Source organism: Odocoileus virginianus, chromosome 1 (assembly GCF_023699985.2).
Source record: "Odocoileus virginianus isolate 20LAN1187 ecotype Illinois chromosome 1, Ovbor_1.2, whole genome shotgun sequence".
Lineage (NCBI taxonomy): Eukaryota > Metazoa > Chordata > Mammalia > Artiodactyla > Cervidae > Odocoileus > Odocoileus virginianus.
Genome location: NC_069674.1, coordinates 69,310,942 through 69,327,517, shown reverse-complemented (window position 1 = coordinate 69,327,517; position 16,576 = coordinate 69,310,942). Strand labels below are relative to the sequence as shown.

General features: G+C 39.1%; 1 protein-coding gene across 3 annotated transcripts in view; it reads left to right on the top strand.

Moving 5' to 3' along the window:
* LHFPL3 (LHFPL tetraspan subfamily member 3) overlaps positions 1–16,576 on the top strand; it is a 535,871-nt gene that overhangs the window by 380,618 nt on the left and 138,677 nt on the right. For all 3 annotated transcript variants that reach the window (XM_070469579.1, XM_020907487.2, XM_020907486.2), the window contains exon 2: positions 5,567–5,803. In XM_070469579.1, coding sequence (XP_070325680.1) covers positions 5,567–5,803 — 237 coding nt within the window. The remainder of the gene's footprint in view (positions 1–5,566; positions 5,804–16,576) is intronic.

Below are 16,576 nucleotides of genomic sequence, written 5' to 3'. Positions count from 1 at the left end.
GTAAGTACTTCTTAGTCAAGATTACAAATAGCTGTTAGTTTCCAGAAGCTCTACAGATTGTGCAGGTTGGTAAGGTTCTGGTTAATAGAATGCCAGGAAGCAGGATTTATAATAGCATCAATGCACCAATGCAGAATGTGAGACCCATACCTTTCTAAAGAAACCAACAGTGCCTACACTATCTTAATGGTGTAGAGTAATCTTTAATACACTGTAATTTGGGGAAGATTTACCTTTCAAAAATAAAATAGCCAAATTGGGGAAGTTCAGATAGGATGAGAAGAAAATGTGTATTTAATAATACATAATAAGAAGATAAAATTTGCTATGCAGTGGCCATTTGAAGTAGAAGCACAGCTTCAAAAAGATAGGATTTCTTTCTTTAAAAATTGGATTTTAATCACAGACTTCACTTACAGAGTTTTAGAAGCTTTTAAATGCAGTTGAATTTCATGTTTTATTATCTTTCTATATAACCGTTCAGATTTTCAAACCAGACAAATTTTTTAAAAGATCAGACCTTTCACTTTAAGAGAGAGCCAACAAGAAAAGGTTGGAGAATTCAGTACAAATTCTAGTGCCCCATGGCCTGAAGGATACACCTGTAGGGTGGGTTGGGGGGACCTAAGCCTTTCCCCTGACCCTGGGAGGCCAAAACCCAACCTTATCAGCCCAGGTTTTATCTTAAGATTTCTCTGAATAGCCAACTCGCTTAAACTGTATAGAAAATGAAAATTGCATTTCAAAAATTGTATTTTTGTTACTTTCAGGAGAATAGCAATTGTATAAAATGAAGCACAACAGTATATTGTATAGCCTCTGTTTTCCCAGGTTCTTCACTTAAAATTTGATTAAGACAATCATATGCTTTGAAGATGGGGAATAATGAATTGCCACTCATATTCTCCTGTGGTTTTAGCTTCAGAGTGTGAATTCTATCTTTGCTCTTTTTATCACAGTGTGATATTCAGAGTTTCCATAAATGGAAACTTTTAAGATAGTCTACCTTCAGTGCAGAAAGACCTTGAGAAAAGATGTCTTTGTTGATGTCAGCATTCCACAAACATCCTATTCTAGCGAAATTGACCTATAATATCCAATACCCTGCCTGAGCCTGGGTCACTTGATGATGTGTGTTAAGTTTGGCTAAAACTACAAGTTACCATTCTCCAAGTGATTCCCATTCATTAAATTTTTTAATTTTCCTCTTATAAGAAAGTAATTTTCTCATTAATAAAAATTGTTAAAAAAGCATTTAGGATATTTTAAATGTAGCTTCCTTGGCCGTGTTTTTCTGAGGTATAGTTTGTATTTTAAAACCTGGGTCTTTGCAAATAAAATGAATTTTCACTCATGGAAACCACATATTTTTAAAATACAAAAATGATTACTACTAGAAGTGCCGTGGAGAGCATGTTGGTACCAAATGCTAGAAACTACAGAAGGAATGGAAGATCATTTGCTTAACTTTGTTCTAATCTCCCAAGCACTTGTAATCTGTTGTCTAGTTATAACAAAATTGTTTCTGTTAAATGTCACTGAAATATGAATCCATATTTAACTAGATTTGTGACTTTTGGTGGTTGTGATATTGACTTTTATAAACTGTATTTTAGAGTATACTGTCTAGGTGCTATAATTTGATTGTTCCTTTATTCACTTTCCCATTCAAAAGCATTTTAATGCCAATCTGTACAAGGCACTGATTTAGGTGCTATAAATATGACTTAACCCAGGAGACTTTCTTAGAAAGTTTATAGTCTGTAATTGAGACAATGCTTGTAAATAAATAATTATAGAACATGTTTTAAAAAACAAGATGTTTAAGATCAGTGCAGTCAACAACCATGTGAGTTCAGAGAAGGGCAACATTGTAAGTCAAGAAGAATTTGAGATGGTTCACTTTGTGAAGAATGTTGCTTTTGACTGAATGTTAAATATTTGAGTGAAATTTTGAGGACTGACAGAAAACAGCAAAATTCTGTAAAGCAGTTATCCTTCAATAGAAAATAAATTAATTAAAAAAATATTTGAGTGAAATTGCTAAGTCATTTGTGGTTCAGTTGCTCAGTTGTGTCTGACTCTGTAACCCTATGGACTGCAGCCCTCCAGGCATCCCTGTCTTTCACTGTCTCCCAGAGTTTGCTCAAACTCATGTCCATTGAGTTGATGATACCATCCAACCATCTCATGGTAGTTTTATTTTTAGTTTTTTTAAGAAATCTCCGTACTGTCCTCCATAGTGGCTGTATCACTTTACATTCCCACCAACAGTGTAAGAGCATTCTCTTTTCTCCACACCCTCTCCAGTATTTGTTGTTTGTAAATATATTTTTGATGATGGCCATTCTGATCAGTGTGAGGTGGTACCTCATTGTAGGTTTTTTTTAGTACTTATTTAACTTGGCTGCACCAGGTCTTAGTTGCGACATGTGGGATCTAGATCCCTGACCAGGAATGGAACCTGGGCCCCTTGCATTGGGAGTGTGAAGGCCCAGCCACTGGACCATCAGGGAAGTCCCCTCACTGAGTTTTGATTTACATTTCTCTAATGATTAGGAGTTGGTGATGGACAGGGAGGCCTGGTGTGCTGTGATTCATGGGGTCGCAAAGAGTCGGACACGACTGAGCGACTGAACTGAACTGAATGATTAGTGATGTTGAACATCTTTTCATTTGCCTTTTTGCCATCTGTCTGTCCTCTTTGGAGAAAAGTCTATTTAAGTCTTCTACCCATTTTTTAAATTGCTTTTTTGATATTGAGCTGCATGAGCTATTTGTATGTTAACACATATATGTGGAATCTAGAAGAATGGTACAGCTGAACCTATTTGCAAAGCAGAAAAAAAAAGAGACACAGACACAGAGGACAAATGTCTGGACACCAAGGGGGAAGGGGAGTGGGATGGATTGGGAGGCTGGGGTTGACATGTGTACACCACTGTGTATGCAGCAGATGGCTGTGAGGCCTGCTGTAGAGTACAGGGTGGGGAGGAGAAGGCACCAGATGTTTGTGGGACATAAAGTTAGCCTTAAAAATGCTCTCCAGTATACATTAGGTGTGGGTTTCCCTGGTGCTCAGACAATACGGAATCTGCCTGCAATGCGGGAGACCTGGGTTTGATCCCTGGGTTGGGGAGATCCCCTGGAGGAGGGCATGGCAACCCACTCCAGTATTCTTGCCTGGAGAATCCCCATGGACAGAAAGCCTGGCGGGCTGCAGTCCGTGGGGTCGCAAAGAGTTGGGCACGACTGAGCGACTGAGCACAGCACATACATTAGGTGCAGACAAGTACTGTTGGATTCCCCTTGTGCAGGTTACCCAGAGTAGTTAAATACTTAAGTCAGACAGCACATTGATAGATGCCAGGGGGTTAGGGACAGAGTTTCGTCTAAGGAAGGTGAAAAACACAGGAGACGGATGATGGTGAGATTTGTACAACAATGTGAATATACTTAGTGGCACTGAACTGTACAGTTAACAGTGGTTAAAGTAGTATGTTTTATATTATATGACTTTTACCACAATAAAAAATATTTAAGGGTAGACTATTTAGGGATAGTAGTGGCAAATATTCTAGGCAGAAGAGAAAACAGAGATCCAAAAACTTGGTGCATAGACAGGCAATCATGCATATTACAGCCCACGTGAAGTGGAGAGTATAAAGGGAAGAAGACTGGAAACATAAGTGGGGGCTGATCCGTGGAGCTCTGAATACCTGGCTGAGTGTTTAAGTGTTCTTCAGCACCAGTGGGAACCAGCATGACATTTTCAGTATGAGCAGTAATGTCTGATCTGAAATAGAGTGAAGGCAGAGAAGGCAGAGGGAAGTTAGGGTTCCCTTTGAGAGAGAACAAAGGCTTAAAGTAGGCGCGTGTATATAGAGATACTGCACGGATAGATAAGGCAAGCATGTTAACATTTGGGATGTGGGCAAAGACAAAAGAGCAACCAAGTGTGACCTGAAGTTTTGAACTGTCATTCTGTATAATCCAAAGGAACGCAAAAGCAGAGTTCTCCCAGGCTGTCTTCCTGATTGTTGCCCCGTTGGTATCTGTCTTCTCCAGACCTGCCTTGTAGACCTGTGCTTCTGTTAAGAAGTAAGAAAGTAGTTGTCTACTTCTGGCTTGTTCAGTAAGTAGCAGTGAGGCAAGAGCTATATGCAGCTTCCTCTTGCCAGCCTCAGGGATTGTTTATCTCTGACAATCACAGAACTCTTAACTTGGTTGTGCCGTCATAGTTTTCTTTATTTATGTGCCCCGCAAATGGGTAACCTGCAAGGATGCCTCCACATGATCAGTTACTCCAGCCCCATCACTAATCTCCTGGTAGCTTCTCAAACACACCAAGCCTCTCTTCAACCTCAGGGCCTTTGCACAGGCTGTTGCCATTTCCCATGTCTAGTGCTTTGCTTGTTTGGGGCCTTAGTTTAAATGTCATTCCCTCAAGAGGCATTACCTGTTTACCTTCTCTGAAGAAGGTCTTACTCTCTGTTCTCTAAGCCCTTTGTTTCTTTCCTACCTATTACTTATTACAACTTAAAATTACTTTATTTGGATGCTTATTCATTTTCTTTTGTCCTTTTTCCCTGACAAAACATAAAGTCTATGGTAGCGTAAGCCATGTCTCTCTTCTTGATACCTGTATCCCTAGCACCAAGAACTATGGTACTCCTTCAGAGACACTCAGGAAGTGGTTGTTGAATTAATGAGTGAATTAATTAATGGATGAACCACCTATTCAGAATATAACCTAACACTGTCACCACTTACCCCAAAATAATTTTATTAAATTTAAGGAGAGTAGCAGTGATAGCCTTCAAATCAATATATTCTTATTAAAAAGTATTTGTGTATTTCACATGGTGGTTTTTGGGAAATAGAACAAGTACTAAGCATTCTCCTTAAATTCCTGAATTTACATATTACATAAAAGCTCTGCAGTGCCATACTGTGTTGCCATGATTTTCAACCTTTTTAAAAATGAAATAGAACAGAGAACAGAATAGAAAATATCAGAGTGCATTGCATGCAGTAAGTATAGTTTCAAGAAACTTCATTGTGTGTATGTGTGTGTGTTGGTCACAATATGAAACTATTTTTTACTGTGACTCAGAGTCAATATATGCTCTTGTATCACCATGTTATCCCACACCTAATCCCTTATCTGACTGCTGTCATAGCTCTTGAAAGCTGGAATTGAATTGTCATCTTGCAGTGCTAGGATTGCTTGTGGGCCTATTTGCAGTGAAAGCCTTCTCACAAATGCATGCCAAAATTCGACTTTTTTTTTTTTTTTTTTTAGGTTTTTTCTTATTGATCAACCTACCTCGATCTCTCTTTTAATGTTCCGCCCTATGTAAAGAGTGTTCCCAGAGCCCCTTTCACTGCAGAGTGATGGGCTTTAAGTTAACTGGTGGGGAGGGAGAGCCACTCAGGGTTGGACCGCAGTAAGACATGTTGTTCTTTACATGGAGAATTTGGACAATGATTTGACACACAGTGGCAATATTTGCTAAAATGAAATTTATATTAAGTCTTTTTCTCTTTTTTTCCTCTTTCTAAGCTGCTTGCCTTGTGCTTGGCTGTATGATTTTCCCTGATGGCTGGGATTCAGATGAAGTAAAACGGATGTGTGGAGAAAAGACAGACAAGTACACTCTTGGGGCTTGTTCAGTCCGCTGGGCCTACATCCTGGCTATCATTGGGATTTTGGATGCCCTCATCCTCTCATTTCTGGCATTCGTGCTTGGTAACCGACAAGACAGCTTGATGGCAGAGGAACTGAAGGCAGAAAACAAAGGTAAGATTGCTTTGGGGAACTCTTACCCCACAGCACAAAAAATGGCATTCTCCATCCTTTCGCATCTGGTAGCATCCCCTCTTGGTCTAATTTGCTGCTTTTTTAAAAAAATGGAAATATAGTTGATTTATGATGTTATTTTAATTTCTGCTGTAGTGCAAAGTGATTCAGTTAGACAATGTATCTACATTCTTTTTCATGTCCCTTTCCACTATGGTTTATTATAAAATACTGAATATAGTTCCCTGTGCTATACAGTAGGGCCTTGATGTTTATCCACTGTTCATGTTTTTTAAAATCTATTTTATTGAAATATAGTTGATTTATAATGTTAATTTCTACTGTACATCAAGGTGTACATTCTTTTTCATATTCTTTTCCATTATGGTTTATCACAGGATATTGAATGTAATTCCCTCTGCTATACAATACAACCTTAAGGTTTACCAAGGAGGTGGAGGGTTAGGGAAAGGATGATTTGGGAGTTTGGGACAAACAGATGCTGCATCTTTTCATGGTGTCTAGTTTAGACTTTCTCAAGCATAATTCAAGACATTTACACAATTAAAATAGTGTATTTTTGCATTTACCTTTCTGAGGCTCTCTGAGTCCATTATATTTCACTTTTTCAGTTTCTTTTTCCTTCCCTCTCTGAGTTCATGGCTATGATACAGCATGTATGTATAGGGAGAGAGGAGAGCATTCTCTACTTGGCTAAACAGTAAGTGAAATAAATGCCTGGGGAATCTTTGAGAATCATCTATAAGCCTCTTTACTCAGCTACTCACTATATTTGAATTTAGACTCAATCTCTCCAAAAGAGGTAGAGATACCCCAAATAGTTACAGTAAGCTATTTCAGTAATTGCTTAATTAGCTGAATTTTAAATGTGTTATCTGGGTTGTCAAAGTCCTCAAATTTCTTTTCAAAAAGAAAATGCCTTCTGAAACATACACACACAACACACAAACTAGGATAGATAATAGGATATTGACTAGTGAATGATATATGAATATTATAGTATCCCAGTAAGAGGTAGCAAGTCATTATTCAAGATGAATCTTTTAATTTTCTTTCCAGATTTCTAAACCAATTTCTTGGGATAGAATTTTACTGTCTCTGTTTTGTTAAAGGCTTAGCTTCCTTAAATTGTTTTATCTTTATATTATCTTTAATACTTTGGAGCCACCTTCAATTAAGTGGCACAGCCTTCTAGCTTTTTTCCCTAATTAAGAACTAAATCCATCCTTGAATTATGAAATTCAGTTTATTTCAAGTAGTGTTTACTTCAAAACTCTTTACTGCCTCAAATATAAGCATATGTTAGCACCTACATGAATGTCACATGTAATGATAGTGTAGTAAGCTTTATGTTTAGAGCATCACTCTTTATGCTTGTAAACCATGAAATATAAAGAGATAAATAGAGAAGTCTAGGAGAGCAGCAGTCAACCATGAGCCCTTTATCTCCCTCATTTATAGACAGAAAACATAATGGTTTACTCAGTTCTAGCAGAAATATTCTAAACACAAAAATAATCCTTTCATAAGGGAATAGTGCTGAACTTCCTAAAACACAACTACTTCCCTCTCAAAGTTGCCTATTCTACGTAAAAAGGACTGTGTGAAGATGGTAATTACACTTACAAAGCATGTTGCAGATTTAAAGTGCTTTCACATGTGCTCATTAATTTGGTGCCCTTGGCTATTGTCTTTGGGACTTGTATGTACATGGGTCTTTGTCCTGTTAAATGCACTTCACATTTCATGGTAAAGATAACTTAATATTAGAATAACTTTCCCTAGAGAATGAATTTTAAAAAATACTACTTTGTTCTGCAAATGCTTGTTTCTGACCACCACCCAGAATGCTATTTATTCACTGTACAAATCAAAGTTACATTAAGAACCTTTAACTTTCCAGGTACTCTTTGACCACATATAACAAGAAGAAAAAAATTAGCAAAACCAGGAAAGTTTTCACTTGACTACTGAGAATTCTCACGCATGATCTCATATTATGAGAATCTGGCAATTCTCCTGAATTCATACCTCAGGAAGGAACAGGAGGATTATAGAATAATAATAAACAGTTTTTAAGATGAATCTTTCCTTCCAGTTGATTCAATTAAATGTGGATGTCTGATCCCTTCTATCTAGGTTTTTATTAAAGAAAATGTTATTTTCAACTTGATATATTGGAAACACCGTAGTAAAAGCTTTAATGGGAAAGAAGATTAAAATAAACCAATATAAGGTTTAGGGACTATCTGTGTATAATTTTTCGTATTGATCTTCTTTTTCTTTTGCATTTGGATGTATCATATATGGGTGTAGACCATAGTTTCTTCCATGTGGTTCTGAAGAACTAAAATCTGTAGCAGTTCATCTAGATCACATAAGATAGATCTAGTAAATCAGCAGAGAACATCAGGCCATACTGATAAAATATTTCAATTCTACTGCATTTTTATTTCACAATTGCAATTCCTTTTCCTAGAACTCTGATAATGTGTCAACAGTTTTATTACCCAGGCATTTCTTAAACAATAAGGTCTGTTTAAAGTCAGAACAGGTCTAAGCCTTGTATAAAATGTAATCATACATGAATGTTTCTGAGAAATTATAGATTTGCAGTTGTACAAAGTAGCCTTTATTGTTATTATTCAAATACTTGTTCAGTGTTGAAACTTGCAATAACTTAGGTTGTTTGAGAGAAAGCCTATCAGTGGTTTGTTTGTATGTTTGTGTATAGTCATAGTTTCACTAACCAGTAGTTTAATGGCTTTGAAGTGCACACAATAACCAAAACCAAATAACTTGATGTTACCTTATGTTAGATCTTACTTCCCTGAGGATCTATAAAAATAATTTGTAATTATGAAATTGGTTATATACAAATAGGGGCTTTTGCAATTTGCATGGCTACATTACTATAAGTTCTCCCTTATTGAAACTGTTTCTCATGATAAATTTTTTTTTTAATAAAACTAACGTTATGTCCTTTGATAGCTAAGGCCTCCTTTGGGTTCCAAGGCAATGCAGTAAAACAAGAGGCAGATCTAGCTCATGGAATTTTAGGAGATTTTATAAACTACATGATGCCTTCTAGTATCATGGAAGCAGATAGTACCATAATTGAAGCTTTGGCTCAGAAGAAGAAACCTTTGTACATTCATGTACAGTTTTATGACCTGCCAATCATCATAACAAACTACACCCTATAGCAAGTAGTGGGACCATTATAGGAAGAATAAACCTGCAACTGTGGCATATGCCCCCCAATGCAAAGAAGTTTGTCCTGAAAGGCCTTATCATTTTTCTTCATTTGTTTTTTATAATTAATATAAGAACATGCTTGCCCTGTGTATCTAGAGAAGCCACCAAATGGCTTCAGTATAATGAGATACTGCTTGGATCTATGAGTCCTTCCCAACAGCCACCCCAGTGGTCAAAACAAGAATCACTGTTACAGACCATAGCAGAGAAGGGAAGGACACTCAGTTCTGATTGTTGACCTATATGCTCCAGAATCATGAATTAATCTTCATGAAGGTGCTTTTCAAAGAGAAAAGAGGAGAGGTGCTCAGATGAACATGTCTGCCTCTGCTTCTTAAGATGGATTTCCAGTGACTTCACCTCAATACCATTTCCATGTCCCCATACCACACCCCTCACAGCATTTCATAAGGCCTTCCTTTTCAAAGAATGTAAACATAATTTGAAAGAGCTCAAAGCTGAAGTTTATCGTAAATTGTGAAATGTCAAAGTTTGAATGAAGGAGTTGTGATGTTCTTTCACCAAACCAAAAGCAACAGCTTTGATGATGCAAGCGTTACATTAGAGGGAACTTCTGTAAGAGATAAAGTTAATCATCTGTGGCAGTCAATCAGACTTCTGAAATATTTTTACATGCCCCATAAAAGTTTCCACTGAAAAACAAAAAAGGAGTGAAAACTTTAAATACCCAGCTCACTGTATACAGGAGTTAGCATATGCAAGAAAACATAGCTGTGTCCCCTGAATCTGGGGAGCCAGCCCTGCTGGCTGTGTGCTGTCCCTGGATCTGGGGATAGATGCAGACAGGCAGGTGTTCATTCTTGTTTGGGAGTTGGACAGCGTGATTTCTAAATGAGCCAACAACACTAGGCATTTAACCTCGTTATGCTGCTTAATTGCATATTTTAACACACTGAACTGTGAAGTCAATTTAATTATGTAAAATTAAAATTTCATCCAGATAAAAAGGATTTGAAATGAAAGCTTCATTTTCAATTTCTTTCATTAATTGTGAAAGGATAAATAATTACATTTTCCAGAGCTCCTTTGCCACAAATATCTCTTTCCTTGTCAGACACCACTCATAAAGAGGTCTGTTTCTGCATTTGTGGGTATGGTCTTTGGAACTGCTTATCAGATAATTGGGGCCTCTCAAGCAATTTTAAAGTCACTTTGTCTTCTAGCACTTCAACTGCAAATGAGAAAACATTATCCATCAAGAGATGACTTCAGCTACCATTTATTAAGTGGTTTAAGCTCTTTTTAATGCTATAATAGGGGGAGTTATAATAAATTCATTTTACGTAAATAATTAATTGAGAAACACTTCAGAATTTTTTTTTGAACACTTCAGAATTTTGACTGAAGGTACCATGCCGTGCCACGACCTCATTGTGGGCGGCAGTGTGGCCTGTGGATAGAACACTCACTGCCGAGAGCTGGTGTGATGTGACCTGAGGGGCTCTGTATTCATATCTTAATAGTCCCAGAATTCAGCTTCCTTGTCCATAAAATGCAGGCTTGCCTACATGACATCTGAGGTTTCTTCCAGTTGTAAAATATTCCAATTCAAGGGACACCTTCAGAGCTGTCCTTTAAGGTTGTCCTTGAAGGCTTTTTAGGGATGTGTTAGCAATGCAGGGGTGACTAGGAGAAGGGAAAGAAAGTTCAAAAGGAAGGAGGTCGAGGATGCCTCAGTGTTTCTTCCTTAGCCATGTACCTCCCCACAGCTGCACTCATTCATACCATCAAGAGGAGAATGCGTCAGATTTAGAAACTCAGTCCCATGCAGAGGAGGCTCCTTGCCCCACTAGATTCCATGTGGACGCCTTGACAGTGAACAGAGCCCCAGATCACAGACCCAAACTCTGTTTCTGGTTCCAACTTTGGCACTTATTAGTCATGTGACTTTGAATAAGTGTCTTAACATCTCAGAGCCTCTGCTTCACTTTCTTTAAAATGAGAACAGTAACACCCATCTCTGCCTCCTCTATAGAGTTGGGAGAATCTGACAAAAACATGAGTATAGAAGCAACTTATAATCAGTAATGTTGATATAGGGTTTGCTTATTGCTAATCATTTCCTCCAAATGACATGTTATTTGATCTTTGGAATAATCCTGTGAGATAGTTACTGCCATCCTAGTTTTACATGTCAGAACCTGAGGCTTGTAAAAGTTAAATATTTTGTGTAAATTTTCACAGCTAGGAAGGAATGGATCCAGGACTCAAACACAAATCATTTTACTCAGAATTTCAAGTTCTATTACACAACATAGTGTAATCAGTTCTTAGTGCATGCTGATTCTGTTGCTTTCCACTGACTAGTCAGCCCTGTACAAGTAAGAGTTTAGTCTTATTTTCATTTGGTAGCTTTTAGATAACGGTATTCAAACAAAAGCTTAATACACTTAATACACTTGAGAATAGGGAATAGCCTTGGTTTAAAACTCATCCTCTTGCTTGAATTTGTAACTTTATAAAAAACCTAGTGAGATAAGATCAGGAAACCTTCAAGTACTTTGAATTAAAGTTTTAGCAAGGCCACAGTGAATTGTGTTTCCCAATGGGATTTGTGTTGAATGAAGTCCTTGTGGTCACTAAAGCATCTCAGAGTGTACATTGAAAAAATAGCATATATCCTGACACTTTTTCAGAAGGACTCAAATCAATCTGAGAGTTGAAACAGACCTTAGTGCTCATAGAATGGTTTTATATACTTGCAGCTTCTTGCTCTCTCATAAGCTCACTTCATTCACATTTTCTCCCCCAGCTCTACACGGACCCTGTCATATGAAGACCGCCCCTAGTGTCCTAACTGCCCGATTTCATAGTCAGTTACCAGTCCTTATATTAACTTGCTTTTGTTTTCGTTTAGCTGCTCAGTTGTGTCAAAAGACACCCAGATCCTCACCCTTCTCTGTCCCATCACTGCTGCCACCCTGGTGCAGGCCAAGTCTTAGCAGAGCAGAACCAGTGCGATCCTGTTAAAGAAGGGTTGCTGGATCATGCTGTTCCTCAACTTGGGACCCTCCAGTGACTGGATGATGCACTCAGAGTGAAAGCTAGAATCCTTTCCCAGGGTGTGCAAGACCAGGCAGATCTGCTTCCATCCTGGCCACTCTGACCTCCTCTGAGCTTTTTCTGCTTGTTTCCTCTGCTCCAGATGCACTGACTTTCTTGCTGTTTCTCAGAACTCCAGGGGTGGTCCCATTTCAGGGTCTACGATTGCTGTTCCCTCTGCCTAAAATGTTCTTCCTCAAAACCTCAAAGCTCGCTCCCTCATATCTTTCCTGTCTTACCCAAACATAACCCTCTCAGTGGGGTGTTCCCTGGCCAACCTCTCTAAAATGTTTTCTGACACATGTATTTTATCCAGCCCACTGGATATTCTGCGTCTTTTGTTGTTGCTGTTGTTGTTAATTGTCTCCCCAGAAAAGCTCCACAGGGGCAGGGATTTTTCTCTCTTGTTCACTACTGTATCCTCAGAGCCTAGAATAATGCATGGCATTTGTAAGTATACAATAATTATGTATTGAATGATTGAATTAATGAATTAATGAATCCATCTCTAGCTCATGAAATGGTCGTTCCATTATTTCACAGATCTTAACCTTGGGAAGTTTTTATTTCTAGTAAGTTGAAACATTCCTCCTTTAATGTTTAAAGTGAAAGTAAAGTGCTAGTCACTCAGTCATGTCAGACTCTTTGCAGCTCCATGGACTGTAGCCCACCAGGCTTCTCTGTCCATGGGATTCTGCAGTCAAGAATACTGAAGTAGTTGCCATTTCCTTCTCCAGGGGATCGTCCTGACCCAGGGCTTGAACCCGCATCTCCTGCATTGCAGGCAGATTCTCTACTATCTGAGCCATCAGGGAAGCCCACATCCTTGTGATATTTACTCATAGCTAACCCCTCTTCCACTTCAGACTCCTGATTTATGTGGAAACAGTTACTGTGTCTGTAATGGTTAAAGTTACACATTCACCAGCAGCATGATTCTCCATGTCTTGCTGGGCATCTGCAGGCACCCATGTAGTCAGTGCCGTCCGCTGTCTACCCTAGGTGCCAGGGCAGAGTGCCCCACTGGGGAGGGGGAGGGGGGGACATCCAAAAGTGTGGGAGAAGGAAGAGAACTTTACAGTTGCCCATGGATGTGTTGCTAGAGATCGTCTCCTTCAGTTGACCCTCTATGCTGAGGTAACTTGGACAACATCTAAGATGATGTTGTGAGACTGACTCTAGTCTATCCAACAAATGCACATTGAGATCATGAATGTACCATGGTGCGCTTGAAGAAGAAGCTCTCCCTTTGATGGGTACCCAACCTGAAATGATGCCCTCAGAGCAAGTGTCTTCCTCTCAGCCCTCCCCGATTAGACTGCCAGTCTGAAGTGGTTTAAGAATCTGAGGGCAAAGGCAGGGCGGACTTTGAGTGGCTATCACACAGGCTCCATCTCTAACCACTTTACTCCAATATCCAAAACAGTTTTGACATTTCAGTGATCTTTTCAGTCCCTGAGATCAGGACTGAGAAAGAATCTCTAGGTAAACATCAAAGCAGCTAAAAGAAAGGAAGAAGGAGGGAGTGGAAAATAAAAAAGAAATTGTATACAACAAAAACATGAAATCTAACACTTAGCCCTACCAGTAAATTTTCAACATTCCAGCAAAACTTTAAATGAAGTCTTGTAGTTAGGTTAAAAGTTACCTGCTTCTCCCTACCCCTTACTTCCCTGTTTTAACAGTATCATCATGAGAGCTGAAAATTTGAGGAATATCTTAACGCCACCTCCCAAGTTTGAGGGGCCACTCAAGTTTATTGATTATGTTTACTTACTTCTAAGTTACTGATCTGTGGCCAATTATTTTTTAATTTTATTTTATTAAGACTATGTCCAATTTCAGATCTATGTACTCTAGATTGCATCAGTAGGCCCCTCAGTCTTTGAAATTAATGATCCAATAAATTAATTAAGATCCATTATCTCTTCCTAAATTTGCTGTTTTTTACATGTAATATGGACTCAGTCATTAAAGTAAACTCTATTTCAGGGAAAATCTCTTATTTCTGGTCTTCTCATCTACACATTTAAGTTTCTAGGCCACAAATATACCTCTGAAAATTTTTCCCCCCCATAAATATGCTCAAGTAATTTAGTTTCTTCCTGTTTATCTAGTTAGTTTCCTAACAATGAACCCCTCTAGTTTTTTCTCTTATTCACGCTGAAGTCTCTTATTCTCTTCATGTCTCCTACCTGGAAAAAAACAGGTACCAAGTGAAATGTTAGTGTTCTTAACTTTAATTCTAGTTAAATCTCCTTGGGCCTCAGCCTCCCTACTCAGACTTCTTTTTTTAGTGTACATGAAACTGTTTTGGCAAATGATGTTTACATTCTTGCTACGTGCTCACTGATATTCAATTGCCCGGTCAGAGAACACACTGAAAATGTAACCTGTCACTTCACTTGCCCCTAACTGTAACCTGAGTCTTCACTTGGCCCGACAAAGGAGAGTGTTGTTTTTAATATCTGGTAAGGAAGGTAAGGACACAGTTCCAAGCAAATACTCTTGAGATAAATAAATGCTGAGATTACTTGCAGAAATAGGAGTTCTCTGCTAGTGCCTCAGGGCTTCTCTGGTGGCTCAGCTGGTAAAGAATCCACCTGCAATGTGGGAGACCTGGGTTCTATCCCTGGGTTGGGGAGATCCCGTGGAGGAGGGATGACAACCCACTCCAATATTCTTGCATGGAGAATCCCCATGGATAGAAGAGCCTGGTGGACTACACAGTGCTTCACAGAATATGACCACCTCCCACAAAAACCCTGCAAATAACATTTTTTACTCTAAGTTTCTTGAAAATAAAAACTATATCTTATTTATCTCTTACCTCCAGTATTATAGTTGTCAGGAAATAGTAAATGCTTAATAAATTTTAGCACTATTTTTATTGAATCAATTACATGAAAGAATTTTGTAAACAATGTCCCCTCCTAACATGTTTTCTGTACATGAAGCAGTTCTTCCTTCACATGTATTTTTAAAGAATCAAAGAATAGCTTGTTAGAACAATGTACTAACTCTGCCACTTGTGACACACAAGTGCACCTCTTTAGGCCTTATTTCAACAGCCACAAAAATGTGGCTATGCAGTTGCTGTGTGCTGAGCGACGGGAAAAACCAGGGCAGTCAACTCATCAAACATTTCTTCCTCCTCTTGTGTATGCCAAGCCTCATGATGGACACCAGGAGTTCCTGAGTAAGTGGGGCAGAGTCTGCCCTCTGTCTCTTTGGGGAGAACAGGTAGTGTTACATGTATCAGGTTATATTTCCCATTCTCATACCTGTGGCTTTGGCAGGTAACTTTGTTGGTACCTGGTGTCTGTAAAGTGAGCGCATGCCCATCCCTGAGCTACCTCACTCCAGCACCAGTGAAAGATGATGCTATAATAAGTAGAGACTGCTTCCCAAGGACAATTGGATATACAAGGTTTCATCTGCTGAGAGGCTTTAAAAAAATCAGCTTGCAGAAAAGCATCGAGTCTGTTAGTGTTAGATAAACAAAAAAGAACACAACTGTAAAGAAATGAAAAAATGCAGTAGGTATGTTATGGACAGGGACAAGTCAGAATGGAGAGGTGGGGATTTTTCTCTTACTGCTAAAACATTCGTTTTTAGAGCAGCCTGTTGAAAATCTAAGCTCTAGAAACTGAGGAAAAGTCCCTTGTAACTGCCAACATTGTCACCCTTGAACCATGTCTTTCCAGTCAGTCAGCCAGCTGATCCTCAGCAAGTGCTATTTATGCATTTCACTGACTTTTTCTTCCTGGTTTACTGCACATGTAATCTGGGCCTTGGATTTGGTAGAGAAAGATCAGTTTGGCCTGACTAGATATCATCTCTCTAACTTAATTCGTCCGTGTCACCTTTGATGATGTGCCTGGAATAACCAGGAGGTGAAATGTGAATTCTGGCAACTGCCACCCAACGCTGTCTGCAAGTTGATGTGCTGTCGAGCCCACAAGAGAGAGAGTGACAATATCATCAAGAGATCTGGAGGGCAGGATTCAACCAGGGAGAAAAAGCAGCTGTGGTGTTAGTGTCAGCCACCCCAACACGTGTTCTGACAGACCCACAAGACTGGTTGTCTCTGGAGAAAAGCCAGCCACAGCGCCTCAGGCAACAGGTGAGGCTGCGGCCCTCCCTGAAGGAGGCTCTGACCCAGAGCCCTTAGCAGAGGCAGTTCTCCACAGAGAATCTAGAATACTGTCCCTTGTCCCAGAGAAGATGACAAGCCCAGAAGTCACATGAGCAAACTCCGTCTGCTGGCCTGATAGTTCCTCACCAGGGGCTGGCGTTTTGGTGCCAATGCCAACACCCAAAATGAAAGAGACATTCTCTGACTGTCCTGACAGGAGAAGTGCAATTATCCGGGCTCTGGGAGCTTTGTTTCCAGTTCACCCATTTAAAAGAAAAAGAAAAAAAAAAAAT